The sequence below is a fragment of the Leptopilina boulardi genome, unplaced genomic scaffold (genome assembly GCF_019393585.1).
Source record: "Leptopilina boulardi isolate dan_hultmark-lab unplaced genomic scaffold, ZJU_Lbou_2.1 LbouV2_315, whole genome shotgun sequence".
In the NCBI taxonomy this organism is placed as follows: domain Eukaryota; kingdom Metazoa; phylum Arthropoda; class Insecta; order Hymenoptera; family Figitidae; genus Leptopilina; species Leptopilina boulardi.
The window spans coordinates 444778-459761 of NW_026137880.1; the positions used below are offsets into that span (position 1 = coordinate 444778).

The 14984-nt window shown below is 30.0% G+C and overlaps 2 protein-coding genes across 9 annotated transcripts in view; one reads left to right on the forward strand and one right to left on the reverse strand.

Moving 5' to 3' along the window:
- Positions 1-14984, forward strand: part of LOC127283907 (cytochrome P450 315a1, mitochondrial) — a 134071-nt gene that overhangs the window by 63200 nt on the left and 55887 nt on the right. For 7 of the 8 annotated variants that reach the window (XM_051309031.1, XM_051309030.1, XM_051309024.1 and 4 more), the window contains one exon: positions 2379-2603. The exons of the other annotated variant lie outside the window; for it this stretch is intronic. In XM_051309031.1, coding sequence (XP_051164988.1) covers positions 2379-2603 — 225 coding nt within the window. The remainder of the gene's footprint in view (positions 1-2378; positions 2604-14984) is intronic. 8 annotated transcript variants of the gene reach the window in all.
- On the reverse strand, positions 5515-7166 carry LOC127283908 (jerky protein homolog-like). The gene is made up of 2 exons (XM_051309033.1): positions 7068-7166; positions 5515-5734 (listed from the first exon to the last, which is right to left on the reverse strand). Exons 1-2 carry the CDS (start codon positions 7150-7152, stop codon positions 5640-5642), a joined length of 180 nt encoding a protein of 59 aa, XP_051164990.1. The 5' UTR covers positions 7153-7166; the 3' UTR covers positions 5515-5639.

The window sequence follows — 14984 nt, forward strand, 5'->3', positions numbered from 1 at the left end:
AAACCATAAAGTGATCACAAAAAATCTCTATGAAGAAGCAAAGTGTTCATTTCATCAACACAAAAAGGTCATACTTTAAGTTAGCAGCGGTTTTTAATTATTCTTTAATATCAAGTGTTGTATATTAAACAGGACTTTCTTAAATTTTCCTTAACTTTTAGGCTATGAGAGACATTTTTATGCTAAATAACTATACATTTCGAATTGAAATTTTTTAATACTTTTAGAGATATTTGCTTTAAAAAATGTTTGTAAAATTTTGTTCTTTTTATAAAGAGCCTCGGCAAGCCCCATGCAAAAATGCCCCATTTTCGTACCTCGAATTTTGAAACTTTTTTTATGCCAAATGGTTACATAATTATGATGACCCAATAATCCCTGCAAAATTTCAAGATGAACATGTGCCCCCTTTCCGAAATACAGGGGGTTAAAGGGGGCCATGTCCAAAAATAGAATATGCAGTATAATCGAATAATAATGTTAAACAAAATCAGACAAAATGGTTTCCTTAAGATTTTCGTCTGCTGAGTACGATTCTAAAGTCCGATTTCAAAAATTCAAAATGGCGGATCCAATATGACGGACAACAATTTTAAAAATCGATCCAATTTACTTGAAAATCGTTACTCGGGGGTTTTTGGGGTCGCTGATTACAAATATGATGTCCGTTTTTAAAAATTCAAAATGGCGGATCCAATATGGCGGACGACATTTTTGAAAATCGATCCAATTGACTTAAACTTGTTACTCGGGGGTTTTTGGGGTCGCTGATAACGGATTTGATGTGCGTTTTTAAAAATTCAAAATAGCAGATCCAATATGGCGGAACACTGTTTTAAAAATTGACCCAAATTGCCTGAAAATCGTTACTCAGAGGTTTTTGGGGTCGCTGATAACGGATTTGATGTGCGTTTTTAAAAATTCAAAATGGTGGATCCAATATGGCGGAACACTATTTCAAAAATTGACCCAAATTGCATGAAAATCGTTACTGGGGGGTTTTTTGGGTCGCCGATTACGAATATGATGTCCGTTTTCAAAAATTCTTAAACTTTATCTTACCTTTGTTGGTTGGATTCTTATTCCTTATCTTTGTTCATCGGATTATCGATTACATCTTGCCTTCATTGGTTGTATAACTTCATCTTACATTTGTTGGTTGGATTCTTATTCCTTATCTTTGTTGATCTGGTTGTCGATTACATCTTGCTTTCATTGGTTGGGATACTACCTTTGTTTGGCAATTTGTGTCAATTTTTAAAAAAGTGTTCCGCCATATTGGATCCGCTATTTTGAATTTTTAAAAACGCACATCATATCCGTAATCAGCGACCCCAAAAACCCCTGAGTAACGATTTTCAAGTAAATTGGATCGATTTTTAAAATTGTTGTCCACCGTATTGGATCCGCCATTTTGAATTTTTGAAAACGGACTTTAGATTCGTAATCAGCAGACGAAAATCTTAGGGAACCATTTTGTCTGATTTTTTTAACATTATTATTTGATTATATTGCATATTCTATTTTTGGACCTGGTCCCCTTTGACCCCCTGTATTTCGGAAAGGGGGCACATGCTCATATTGAAATTTTGCAGGGATTATTGGGTCATCATATGTAACCATTAGGCATAAAAAAGTTTCAAAATTTGAGGTACCAAAAAAGGGGAATTTTTTGCCGAGGCTCTTTTTTTCCTTTGATCCTACGTACAAAAGTTCTGCATGTTTATTAGTCTAAAAATGTTAATATTTAAGAAAAATATTATTGTAATAAAAAGTTATTAAATTTTAATTAATTTATTTAAAAAATAAATTATGAAAACTTACTGAAATTTTCAGCTTGGCGTTATTCTTTTCGAGACATGGGTTTAGAGAATGATTAAAAAATTAAAAAATTATATATATAAATAAATAAACTTCAATTATATTAATTTTATATACAAAATATATTTTTATACTTGACAATTATTAATTTTTAAAATACACTGTCAATGAAAGTTGCATCTGGCATACTGTGACCTGATCATAATTATCATCCGCCGATCATTTTTATTTTTGTTGTACAATAAATCTGAAAACATGTAGATTTAAAACTCTAATAATCCCTCACAGCACGGGATATTTAAGGATATCCCTGGGACATCCTATGGATATCCATTTTCTTCTGGCGGTTTGGATATTCCTAGGATATCTGAAGTATATCCCAGGCATATCTAAACTGCCGCAAGCAAATGGATGTCCTGAGGATGTTTCAAGGATTTCCTTAAATATCCGGTGCTGTGTGGGATCAAAGAATATTTTTTAAAAATATTATATTATAAATTATACAATTCAAAAACACTTGTATAACATCTTTAACTTCAAACGTTATTTTATTACAGTCAACAGCTACTACGCAATGGGCTTTGTATTTACTTAGCACTCACATGGAAACACAAGAAAAACTTTATGAAAGGCTTAAAGATAAAGACGGGAAAGAAATAATTTCTGACACTTTTTTGAAAGGAGTTTTAAAGGAAACTTTGCGACTTTACCCAACAGCTCCATTTCTCACCCGATATTTACCTAAAGATGCCATTATTGGAGGTTATTATGTTTCTAAACAGGTAATCTATAATGAAATGTTATTTCAATAGTAAAAAATTTTAATTATAAAATTATTATAAATTTTAAAAATTGTAAATTAATAAACATTAAAAATAATATTAAGAAATGAATTTAAATTTAGAGAAATAGAATTTCTAAAACAATTGAAAGAGAGGGAAAATATTCATAGGTATCACAATGAGAAAGTAAACAGGAAAAATAATAGAAATAAAAGGAACATATAAATTTAAATAAAAAAATTAGTAATTAAACTTAAAGATTTTATAAAACAATAAAGAATTTATATAAATTATTATTAAATTAATAAAATGTAAGATTTTGAAATATTATATTATATTATTATTATATTATACATTTTTGAAATATTTACAAAATAAAATAATAAAAATTATTTTATTTAATTGCTAAGATTCATAATAATATATTGAAATTGTATTTTATATTAAAGTAAAAATTATATAAAAATTAATAGTGAAAGTTAAAAAATCCTAATTAGAAAGAGAAGAATCGCTCTGTCCTTAGTAACATTAGTCCCCCTCCGATTTCGTTCATGTTCATATATCCCCTACTGAAAATCCCTGTATAAGATCTTGTACAACTTCCTGTACAGGATCAGCAACTGAACTCGTACAAGTTCTGACCAGTTCCTGTATAGGAAAATGCATACGAATTTGAAACAAGTTCATGTGTGAGATCTTGTACAAGATCTGGTGCAAGATCTTGTAGAAGAAAGATACTTGTACAAAAAAATGTACATGATCTTGTACAATTTCATGTATAAGTACTTGTACATGAACACGTTCATGTTCTTGCACATGTATAGTTGTAAATTTTTTTTTTTTTAATAAAATTTGAGATTTTGATAATTTTTAACCACTAAGATTCGTAACTCATGCATGCTAAAAACTATTGCGCAGCTGTAAAGGTTAATGTAAACTATTGCGCAGCCTTTGAAGTTTTTAATTTTTAGTAAAGAAAAACACGAATTAACATGTGCAAGAACATGTACATTTTCTTGTACAAGTATCTTTCTTGTACAAGATCTTGCACCAGATCTTGTACAACATCTCACACATGAACTTGTTCCAAATTCGTATGCATTTTCCTGTACAGGAACTGGTCAGAACTTCTACAAGTTCAGTTGCTGATCCTGTACAGGAAATTGTACAAGATCTTGTACAGGGATTTTCAGTAGGGTGTAGTAGTTCTCGAAAAACTAATTAACACGTTGCAGGTAATAATTTTCCAACATGTGCTCTGTTATTTAATGTGAAATAAAAAATAACTAAATTTAGCTGAAAATATTTACTCAGGGGTTTTCCGGGTCCCTGATTACGAATTTGATCTCAGAATTTAAAAAATCAAAGTAGCAGATCCACTAAGTCGATCAAAAATTTTTAAAGTCGATGAATACAGATAAAAATGCTTACCAGAGGGTTTTCGGGATCGCTGATTACGAATTTGATGGTAAAATTTCAAAATTTAAAATGGCGAATCCAATATGGAGATCAAAAATTTTTAAAATCGATAAAATTCGCTAAATGCATCTAGAACTCTGCTCACAGTATGAGCAGCTTTCTTGAACGTTAAAATGTGTAGAGGTTCATCTGCCAGCAAGAAACCCAAGTTGAGTTGGGTTACCCAACGCAAAAGTTGGTGTGGTTCTCATTGAAAAAGCATGTTAAATTTTATGACAATCGGTTTAGTAGTTTTCAATTAAGAGTGGTCACCGACTTCAAAAATGAAGTTTTGAGAAAAACGTGTTTAAAATTTTAACTAATTTTTTCATGAAGATGGAATTTTTTTTTGAAATCAGATAGAATCATTAATTCATGGACCATATAATAATTCTTCTGAAGATGATGCTGCTTTCAAAATCCCAATTCAAATATAAAGGTATAAGGACCGACACGGCCGTTAGCCTGTTCTGGACCGACCTGACGCACCTCTTTTTAGCCAGTATATCTCATTTCATTTTCATCGAATCATCAGAAAAATTTGTAGACATATTTCTGAAAACATGAAAATGAAAATGCAAAAAACTCGATTTTTTGAAAGTTAAAACGAGAGTCCTCTGCTCACTATTTCTATAATTTTATACACTTTTCTAGCATGCTTTTCATGCTCTATCGAATGGTCAGGATTAAAATAAGGACAAGTTTTAATAAACCTTTCAAAAACATACCTATATGTCAAAATTTTTTTCAGCTGGTAGTTTCAGAATTGCAATAACCTTATTTATTTGTAAAATATTTCATTTTTTATTAACATTAATTAATTAGTTAATTAAAATCTCGAAAATAGCAAAAGAGGACTTCTTAATATTTTTTGTAGTGAAAATACACATTTTTAACTTTAAAAAAATCAAAAAAAGACCGTTTATAAAAAAAAGTCAAAAAAAATTTTAATTTTTAAAAAAGGATAAAATTTTGAATTTCTTGAAAATTTTTTTTGCACCATTCGAAAGAGCAGGAAAAAACCTTTCAAAAACATATAGGACAATTTTTTTTCATCTTTCTGTTAAATAGTTATGGGTGATTCTCCGCGTAGCGCACAACTTGCTTTTTTTCATGTTGTGAAAGAAAAATCACAAATAATATTCACATAATATTTCGATTCCAATGTGAAAAGGTAATTTCTGTGATTACAAACAAAAACCAGTAGTTATTTTTGTATTTAACATTATAATTTTTCGTAAAAAGTGGTTTTTAAGGCTGAAAACTTCAAAATTTGACCTGTCCCCACAGGATGTTTAAACAAAAAAGTTAATATTTTTAGCAATGTGCACTAATAAATACAATTTCTATTGCTATTTTAGTATTGTATATTGTAGTGGAATTGAATAAAAAAAACGTTTGATCAAAAAAAAATTATTTTCTTTTTTTTTGCTATTTATATTTGACTGCACTTTTGTGTGTTATTCTGCGTTTTATTATTAAACATTGAATTATTTAAATAAAAGTCAAATGTTAATATAGTTCTACTTCAGTAACAGCAAAAGTTATATTCCTTAAGTTGATCCATGAAGAAAATAATCAATTTTCTAATTGATTTATCCTTTTTTTACACATTTTAAGATTCAAATTTGTACAGGGCATCACAAAATCGTCTCCACCGGCATCCACCGACCCTTCAATATTATTTTAAAAAATATAATATAATTAAATAATAAAGGTTAAATAAAGTGTAGTTATATTATTTTAGTCTATATATATGTGAAACATATGAAACCGATTAAAAATAAATGATAATTTTCTCAAAAGAAAAAAAAATTATTAACATCAGTTCCACCGGTTCGACCGACCCCAGCGTCTCCACCCGCCACAAAATTTTGACCCTCACTAGTCCAACTTTAATACACAATAAAACAAACGAAATTAAAAATATTTATTATAAACTATCATACCTCCGGTAAGTTTACTATAACTTACCAAATAAATTTCTATAAATTACCGTATAAATTTCCATAAATTACCGCATAAATTTCCATAAATTACCAAAATAAAATTTTTAATTGTCGTTCGCGCTATACACTACCGTCCGAAATTGTGCGAACTCTGCTTTTTCAACAACTATAAAACTGTTCAAATCTTCAAAAATATTAAAACTGAAATTTTTTCCTCTTTATTTTATTAAAGCTAATAAAATTCTGAAAGAAATGACACCTTGACAAAGAGAATATGTTAATTTTTCAATTAGATATCTAAGAAAAACCCAATTTTCAATGTTTTTACTATTTTTTTTATTTCTCTTGAAAAAATTAATATTTTTAAACGTTCTTAGGCTCATTGAAATCGTATTTTGTTATGCAATTCAAATTATATAAAACAATTCATGTACACATTCTTCCCTAGCGTATGCAAACCGTGAAAGTTGGCTCATAAAATGTCAAAAAATTGTGATTAATGTTTATATGACAAAAATTGATCAGTAAAATGTATAAATTTCAAACTTACTTACATAAATCAGAGAAGTTTAGAATGATATATTTACTTGATTTTTAAACATTATATTTTATTGTAGAATTAAATTTCAATTTTTTGACATTTTATGAGCCAACTTTCACGGTTTGCATACGCTAGGGAAGAATGTGTACATAAATTGTTTTATATAATTTGAATTGCATAACAAAATACGATTTCAATGAGCCTAAGAACGTTTAAAAATATTGATTTTTTCAAGAGAAATAAAAAAAATAGTAAAAACATTGAAAATTGGGTTTTTCTTAGATATCTAATTGAAAAATTAACATATTCTTTTTGTCAAGGTGTCATTTCTTTCAGAATTTTATTAACTTTAATAAAATAAAGAGGAAAAAATTTTAGTTTTAATATTTTTGAAGATTTGAACAGTTTTATAGTTGTTGAAAAAGCAGAGTTCGCACAATTTCGGACGGTAGTGTAAGTCTTCAAATTTTTTGATATTCAACAAATGTTGATTTGAAGATTATGAAGCGTACTCACCTGATACTGGCAATCCTTTTTCTCTCTGTTGAGTAAACCATAGAAATAAACCTTTGTCAATTTTATCATACTCTGCGGGTTTCATCGTTTTACGACTTGTCATCGCGTCACCGGATATTATTCCGAATTGTTCCCCAACACCACAATCGGCCGCAACCTTCCGAATAATTTTCCCTTTATCTAATCTTCTTATCGCTTGCAATTTCTTCTCGACACTCACTATCACCTTCTTCCTTTTTTGCGACTGTCTTGGTCAAATAGTGTGTGAGTTAGGAGGATTAATAGCTTTCTTCACAATTTCTTATTTTTCCTTGACAACGCTATGTAAATTGATCCGAATCACGTTCGCTATATTTTTCCTGTAATTTTCACGTAAAAATACATAAGTGTACTAAATTTGAGCTCTCTATGTGAAAAGATGTGGCCACCAGGGGGGGGGTACATTGTCATTTTTAGGGATTTTTCGTAAAAATTCATGGTTTTTCCTTGACAACGCTATGATAATAAATTCCTACGAGATTTGCTATATTTTTCCTGTAATCTACACGCCAAAATACTTATGTGTATCAAATTTCAGCCCTCCAGATAAATTCGTGTGGCCGCTAGGGGCCTAAATTTATAAAAATTTAATTTCTTTATGAAAAATCGCTGTTTTTTATAAACAAATTCAAAATTTTTTTTTCGTTAACATATTTTGAAAGTCGATGAAAAACTGAAACTTTTTTGTATCTTAATCATAATTCCTAAATTCAATACTTTTATTACATGTCATTGAAATTAGGTGTATTTCAAAAAAACTTGAAAAATCAGATTTTTAAAAATTCATAACTCGAAAATTTGAGTACTTATAAAAAAATAAAAAAATACGTAAACCTTTTTTTTTCTGTAAAGAATAAGAAAAAAATATATTTAGACGAATTTAAAAGGTCATAGGTAAATCTCACGTGGAATCGCCCAATACAAGGTAGATTGTGTGACTATACTATAATGCAATGTAAGATTAGTAATCCTTAACTTCAAAACATTTTGTGTGTCAATTTTTTCAGCAGATCATATCAATTTAAAAACATTCTATTCACCATGTAAGATTCCCTATTTTAAATTACAAAAATCTGAATTTTTATTTTCAATCAACGATCAGAAAAACCCCCATGTACTAAATTTACATTTCTCATCAGCCATATTGGATCCGCCATTTTGAATTTTTTTAAACTGACGCTAGATTTGTAATCAGCGACCCAATATAAAACCTCCAAGTACAAAATTTCGAGCGAATCGGAATAATTTGTAAAATATCCATATGACATACACTACCGGCAAATACATTACATTATACAGGGTGTTCCAGTCATGGGTGTACATAATAAAGGTAAATATTCTATGGAAAAAATTAAAACAAAATGTCTTCTACAGTTTTTCAAAATTTTTTATAGTTTTTGCGTAAATTGCAATTGAAAATTTAAAAATTACGCGTGGTGATTGGCCGCTGGAGCTCAGAGGGCCGGTGGGCGGGGCATAGCGCGCCAGAACTTTCCTGATTTTCTAAGCGTGGGCATGTAGATTTTACCCGATTACTTGAAATAATCCTCTGAAAAATACATACGTTATAAATTTTTCAACATAACATTTCAACTACTCTTTTTTTTCCTTTAAAAAATACATAATGTATGAATTTTTCAAAGGATTATTTCAACTAATCGCGTAAACTCTACATGCCTACGCCTGGAAAATCAGGAAAGTTCCGGCGCCCTATGCCCCGCCAGCAGCCCATTGAGCTCGCGCTGCCAATCACGAAGCGTAATTTTTAACTTTTCAATTGCAATTTACGCAAAAACTATAAAAATTTTTAAAAAACTGTAGAAGGCTTTTTGTCTTATTTTTTCCCGTAGAATATGTACCTTTAATATTAATATATTTTATAAACGAATAAAGGTATTATAATTCTGACGTTACTAAATAAAAGTTGACGTAATGTCGCATTTAACGAGCCCTATATGGACTGTTTTGGATTAGAGGATTTTTTATAAACAATTGCCATGTTAGCCAATTGTTTATTATAACAATCCACTAACCCAAAGTACTTCATATAGGGTTCGTTGGATGCGGATTTTTATAAACTTTCATTTAGTAACGTCAGAATTACGATACCTTTATTCGTTTGTAAAATATATTTTGAAATACCGTGTGGCGTTATGTGCGGTGTAAAATTTAAAGACGATAATGGAATTTAATGATGCGAAGATTCCAGGCAACTATTTTTTATCAACAACGTGAAGGGTAGTATAAAAAGAAATTGTTTATTGTTCTTTGCAGTCATTTTTCGTCGAAACTTTTATAAGATTGTTTAATACATTAACATTAAAAAAGTGGTTAATAATAGTTATAAGTGTCACTTGTTTTATTTAGAAAAATGAATTCTAATTGCCAAAAAATGATTAAAATTATGAAAAGTGCTCTGGAGACTGTAAATACAATTCAAAATAATAACAAATTTTTAAATGAAATAGAAAAACGGGTTCAAAAAATATTTTTGTTTTAAATAAACTTTTAAGAGTAAAGAAGGACTTAACAGTAGGTGATAAAAAAAAGATAATAGCCACTCTAGGAATTTTAAAAACACTAATTTAAAAATTAAAGCAAATGAAAGAAGAAGGTAAAGGTATTGGAATAAATAAAAATAAAAAATCTAACAGAATTAAATGGAAAGACTTAGAATCAACGTTTGAAAAAAGAGTGAGAACAGGAGTTATTATTAATTTAAAACATAAAGATTTATTTAAATTTTTAGAGGGTTCACGATCTATAATTAAATAACGTTTAAAAAATTCGTCGAAGAAAAACAATGGCTTGAAAGTAAATTTTATCTTTCCAGCTAATTTTACAACTGTAAGCGATGGTGAAATTATTACAGAAAACAAATTTTTTAACACAAAAAATGAAAATTTTCTTCATTCTTCAGACATTGAATTGTTCTTTGGTAATACAATTGAATATATTTCACAAAAAGTTAAAGATTTTAATGCAAAAGAATCAGGGTGGTCTTTGAAAGAAATCATAAATCCAATTTAGTAAATATTAACCGATATGCACCTTTACAAGGTGGATTCAGTACTTTTACAGAATTACCGAAATTTATAAGGAATATGAAAGCTGTTGTTAATATTAAAAATACAGATAATTTTTGCTTTCTTTGGTCAAAAATATCAGCTTTTTTATATTCTGTTGACAAGTACTCTAACCTTACCAGTTTTTATCCTGATTTGAAAGTGTATTAAAATACAAAGTCAGTAATTTTCTTATTGCTTTGACAGATATACCAAGATTTGAAAAAATTAATACTTTAAGAAGAAAGATGTATAGATTGGATAGAGTTAAAAGCAACAAACAAGAAATAGTTTAAAGATAATGTTCCTTTAATGAAAAGAACTCATTGTGTTTATGAGATTTCATGTAATATGTGTGGAAAGTCATATATTGGTCAGACTAAGCGTCATCTATGTGATAGAGTTCATGAGCACGAGAGATTCGTCTAAAATGGAAATACAAACACTCGCCTTTGCTCACACTCTACCCAATATAAACATTGTTTAAATTTTCAAGATATTTCAATATTGGATGTTGAAACTAATGAGTATAAAAGAAAATATCTGGAAGTGATACTCATAAAATAGTTATTTATGATACAAGTGCGTAAAGTGAGTGATTATACGACTGATGCAAATCACACGGGTATAATCAGATTTACGCACGTGTATCATACAACATTTTTTGCAATACCCACCTCTAAAGTTAAGTACCTATTATGAAGAATTCCAACTCTCTATTAGAATAATTTCGATCAGGAAAAATATCATTAAGCAGAAGTGTATAAATTTAAAAGTAAAGTTCGTTTTTTAATTTTGTGGTTTTGTATGGTCTAAAACAATCCTTATATTATGTGAGAGAAATTTCGGTGCGTAAAGTAAATTTCAGTGCGTAAAGTTACACTTTACACACCGTTTGAAAAAGAGCTTCTTTACACACACTTTGCGGTGTGTAAAATTTAACTTTAGAGGTTAGTGTTACAAAAAATAAAATTTAAACTCAACAGTAAATTTTAATACTGATATTGCAGGTTTGAGTCAATTGTATACTTTATTAATTTCAAATTTTCGCCATTAATTTCAAATTTTTACTATTATTTTAAATCTCCACTATTAATTTAAAAAATTGTTACTATTAATTTTAAATTATTCATTTCAAATTTCAAAAACTTTTACTGTTAATTTTAAATTATTTCTATTTTTAATTTCAAATTAAATTCTTTTTACTTTAAATCTAGATCAATAGTCGAAGATCAACAATCGAACTTTAATAATCGATAATCGATTATTTCACATTTAAGGGTAGTATGACGTTTTGCCCAAGTTCTTTTTGTCCAAAGTTGGTTTTGTCCACTGTTATTAAACTTCAGAGTGCTCGACTTATGGCAACGTAAACAAAATATATAGAACGCCATGCGCTTTCGGAAAAATGGAAATGTCGGTAAATATAATAGTAAATGATGAAAGAGGTTGACCAAGAGATGGAGCAATTAGTGTTATTAGTGGTTATTGAAATGTTAAAACAAATAATTTTTGACCGAATGTAAACAAAGAAATTGCTGAATGGAAGACTGTGAGACAGTTTTATTGAATAAAGAAATTAAGGTAAGTAAAAACAATTTCCCTTTTAATAATTTGTATTGTAAATATTAGTATTGTTATTTTGAAAATTTGTAACAGTATTTTTAATCATTTTGTCTAACCTCAAATTAAAAATAGTAGAAATTTATTATTTTTAAGCGGAAAATTATTGGAAACTTTTAATCTATTTATTATTAACTTATTTAATGAATTTTATTTTGTGAATTAAATTTGTAATTTATTTCTTAATTATTTTTAATAATACACAGTGAATTAAAATAAGATACGACAAAAAAATATAACAATAGAATTTGTCTATTTTAAACTCATTCAAGGTTTTTTCTCAACTAATTAAGCGCTAATTATGTTGTAAAAATCTTGAAAGCACAATTTTTCTATGTAATTGTATTGTTTAATTCTTTTAAAACGTAATTTAGTTGGAAAGAGGATTACATAATATATTGTCAGAATTATGTTTAATTTTTTGTTTTAGTAATTGAAAGAACCCCGCACCGGATACATGGGAAATGGGGGTCCGGTGAATTTTTCTGTGCTTTTGATATTTTTTAGTTTAGGTCATTCTGAACAAAAAAGTCAAGTGACAAAAAGTCAAAAAATGGACGGTTTTTAAGATATATGCAATTAAAGTGGGAATGGGACCTCAGTAACGCTCTGTAAGCGCTGAGGTTATGCTTATGACACAAAAAGTATTCGCGGTATTTTCTCGGTGACTTATGTCTTATGACTTTTGTCAACTTAAAGAGTAATATTCTTGATACAAGAATAAAAAAGAAAAAAAATATGAAAATCATTTGCCTTCAATTAACATTCATTATAGTTTAATTTTTGAAATTCAACAATAGATTTAACATATTTACAAAGAAAGAAACTCATACTTGTATAACAAGTAATGAAAACAAAGATGAACTATTTGATGATTCAGTAAATATTGAAAAAAAATATTACTTATTTAATGTGGTTCTTCCCTACGCTGAACCAGGTCATTGGGATCCAGTGGATGTGGTCTATTTCCAGCATCCATGATTGTCTGAAATATTCTTGTTGACGGGTATCGAATATTTCGTTCAATGCGCGCATACCCCAAAAACCAAAGAACAGTTGCTACATGTGCGCAAGTGCCAAGTGTTCTAGCGCCACTTTTGCAAGTGCAATAATAACCTAGAATTAAATCTTCAACATTATTTTCAGGAAGTGCAGGTTTTTCTTGTGATCGGTATGCAATCCATAATTGATGTCTAGCATTATTTCGAAAACGAGATCCTATTTTTATTCTTATTAGACCTGGAATCGCGTTTGGATTTCTAGGATTTTGTACTTCAAGCCAAAATCCTTCATTATTTTCGCGTTGCATTTTATCCTGAACATATGATGGGGCTAATCTGACTTGGTACACACCAAAAGTTATGTCTCTTAAGAATTGCAGTGTTAGTGCAGGGAAATCAGGTAATACCGCTGCACTTAATGGAAACCACCTTTGTGCATTTCGTGTATGAAGCATTTCAATTTCTACTACTGCTTGGACAACATTGGCTTCACGCGCTTTTGCTATCATTCGCTCAGCCAGCTGGGCGTTTGCTCCCTCCATTAGAATTCTTGGATGATAGCGGTTTATGATAGCGCCGGCTATTTTGTAGAAGTCATTCAAGTGATGCACATGTGAAACATTTATTGTATGTGCTAACAATTGAAACATAGTCTTTATATGTCCATTTCGAACTTCTACAACCCATCGGCTCTTTGTAACAAGGCGTGATTCATTCGCCTGTTCAGTAGTCAGTTGACGCTGTTGTGGCTCAAGGAGGGCAGGCATTCTCCAAAGAATTCCGCGATTGTCCAGTATCTGTGTAGCATCGCGATATGCTCGGTCTACAATCATTATAGATCCTTCTTGAAACCATTCGCTCATTCGATCATTATCTCTCTCGAATTCATTCCGAAGTAATGCTGCATCGTTGTTTCTGCTATCCGAAAAGTATGGTCCTTGGATAGCCAGAATGTAACCATCTGGTGCAACCAATAAAACCGGCTTGACTAAGTGTCTTCCCTTATGGACGCAAAACGATTGACGTAAGGCACGATAGTTGCTGTTCTTGGTAATGTAGCTGTACGTACCGTCTACACATACAATGACCCTTGGATTTTCTGGATTTGGATTATAAAGTGCATTTGCGAATTCTGTTACGTGTTCGTTAATATACTGCGCTGGTGTTATTGCGTCAAATCTAATATTTTGAGGCACAAAAAAAAGCATCAACGATTTTCGGACTGTTTCAACTACCAAACTCACAGCTTGGCGACTTGTGTATTGAAACATAACTTTCAGAAACTCGTCTGATAGTCCATGCTTCATTTTGCATAAAAACATTATTAAATCTCGTTTTGTGATATACCGGAAACCATGATAATCATTACGAGGAACGGGTCTACTAAATGTGTACAATTCATTGAGTTGTTCTCTTGTAATCGGCGAGATGGTAGAAAATTCCTCTTCAGTGAGGGAATCGAAATCATCAAATCGTTTTCTTCTTAGAATACAACTGCGCATTTGTTGAAAAATAAGGTTCAACTCCTGACCTTCAATAATGATTGGTCTGTTTATAAATTGCAAACCATCTTGCAGCGGTCGAAATACAAATCCTTTGTCATCTAAATGTTGCTCGCAAAACCTTACATACGCAGGGACGTAAATATTCACGTTTACAAAAATATCAATTCGACTTTCCCTTGATAATCTATGAATATTTACGTCAGAATTACAAAAGACGCATGTACGATAATGATTAACAGTCAAAACATTAAGTCTTGTACACCTTGGATCTTCTTCAATTCGCTCTAATTCTAAGCGAATAGATTGATTACAATTAATGCAAAGCCTTGTTACATCTGTTATTTCTTCAGATGGCATATTGCGTGCTTCACGTCTGCGAATAGCTATGTCTTGTTTATTTTGGTTGTTATCACCATCCATTCGAGCCATTTGGTTTGGTACATAGACTCTGTCACATATAAAACAGCGTAGTCGATTCCGGAAGGCCATTATTCTGCAATCTCTTATATCAGAAGAGGATTATGTCAACAATATTACGAGATATGAAAATGTTTACATTCATAATAAATATAGCAAGATATAATGCCAGAAGAAAAAAGACAATTAGTTTAAAAAAAGAAATAAAATGTAACAATTAAGCAACTGCATATTACACAGGCCAACAAAATTTCAAGAATTTCATGG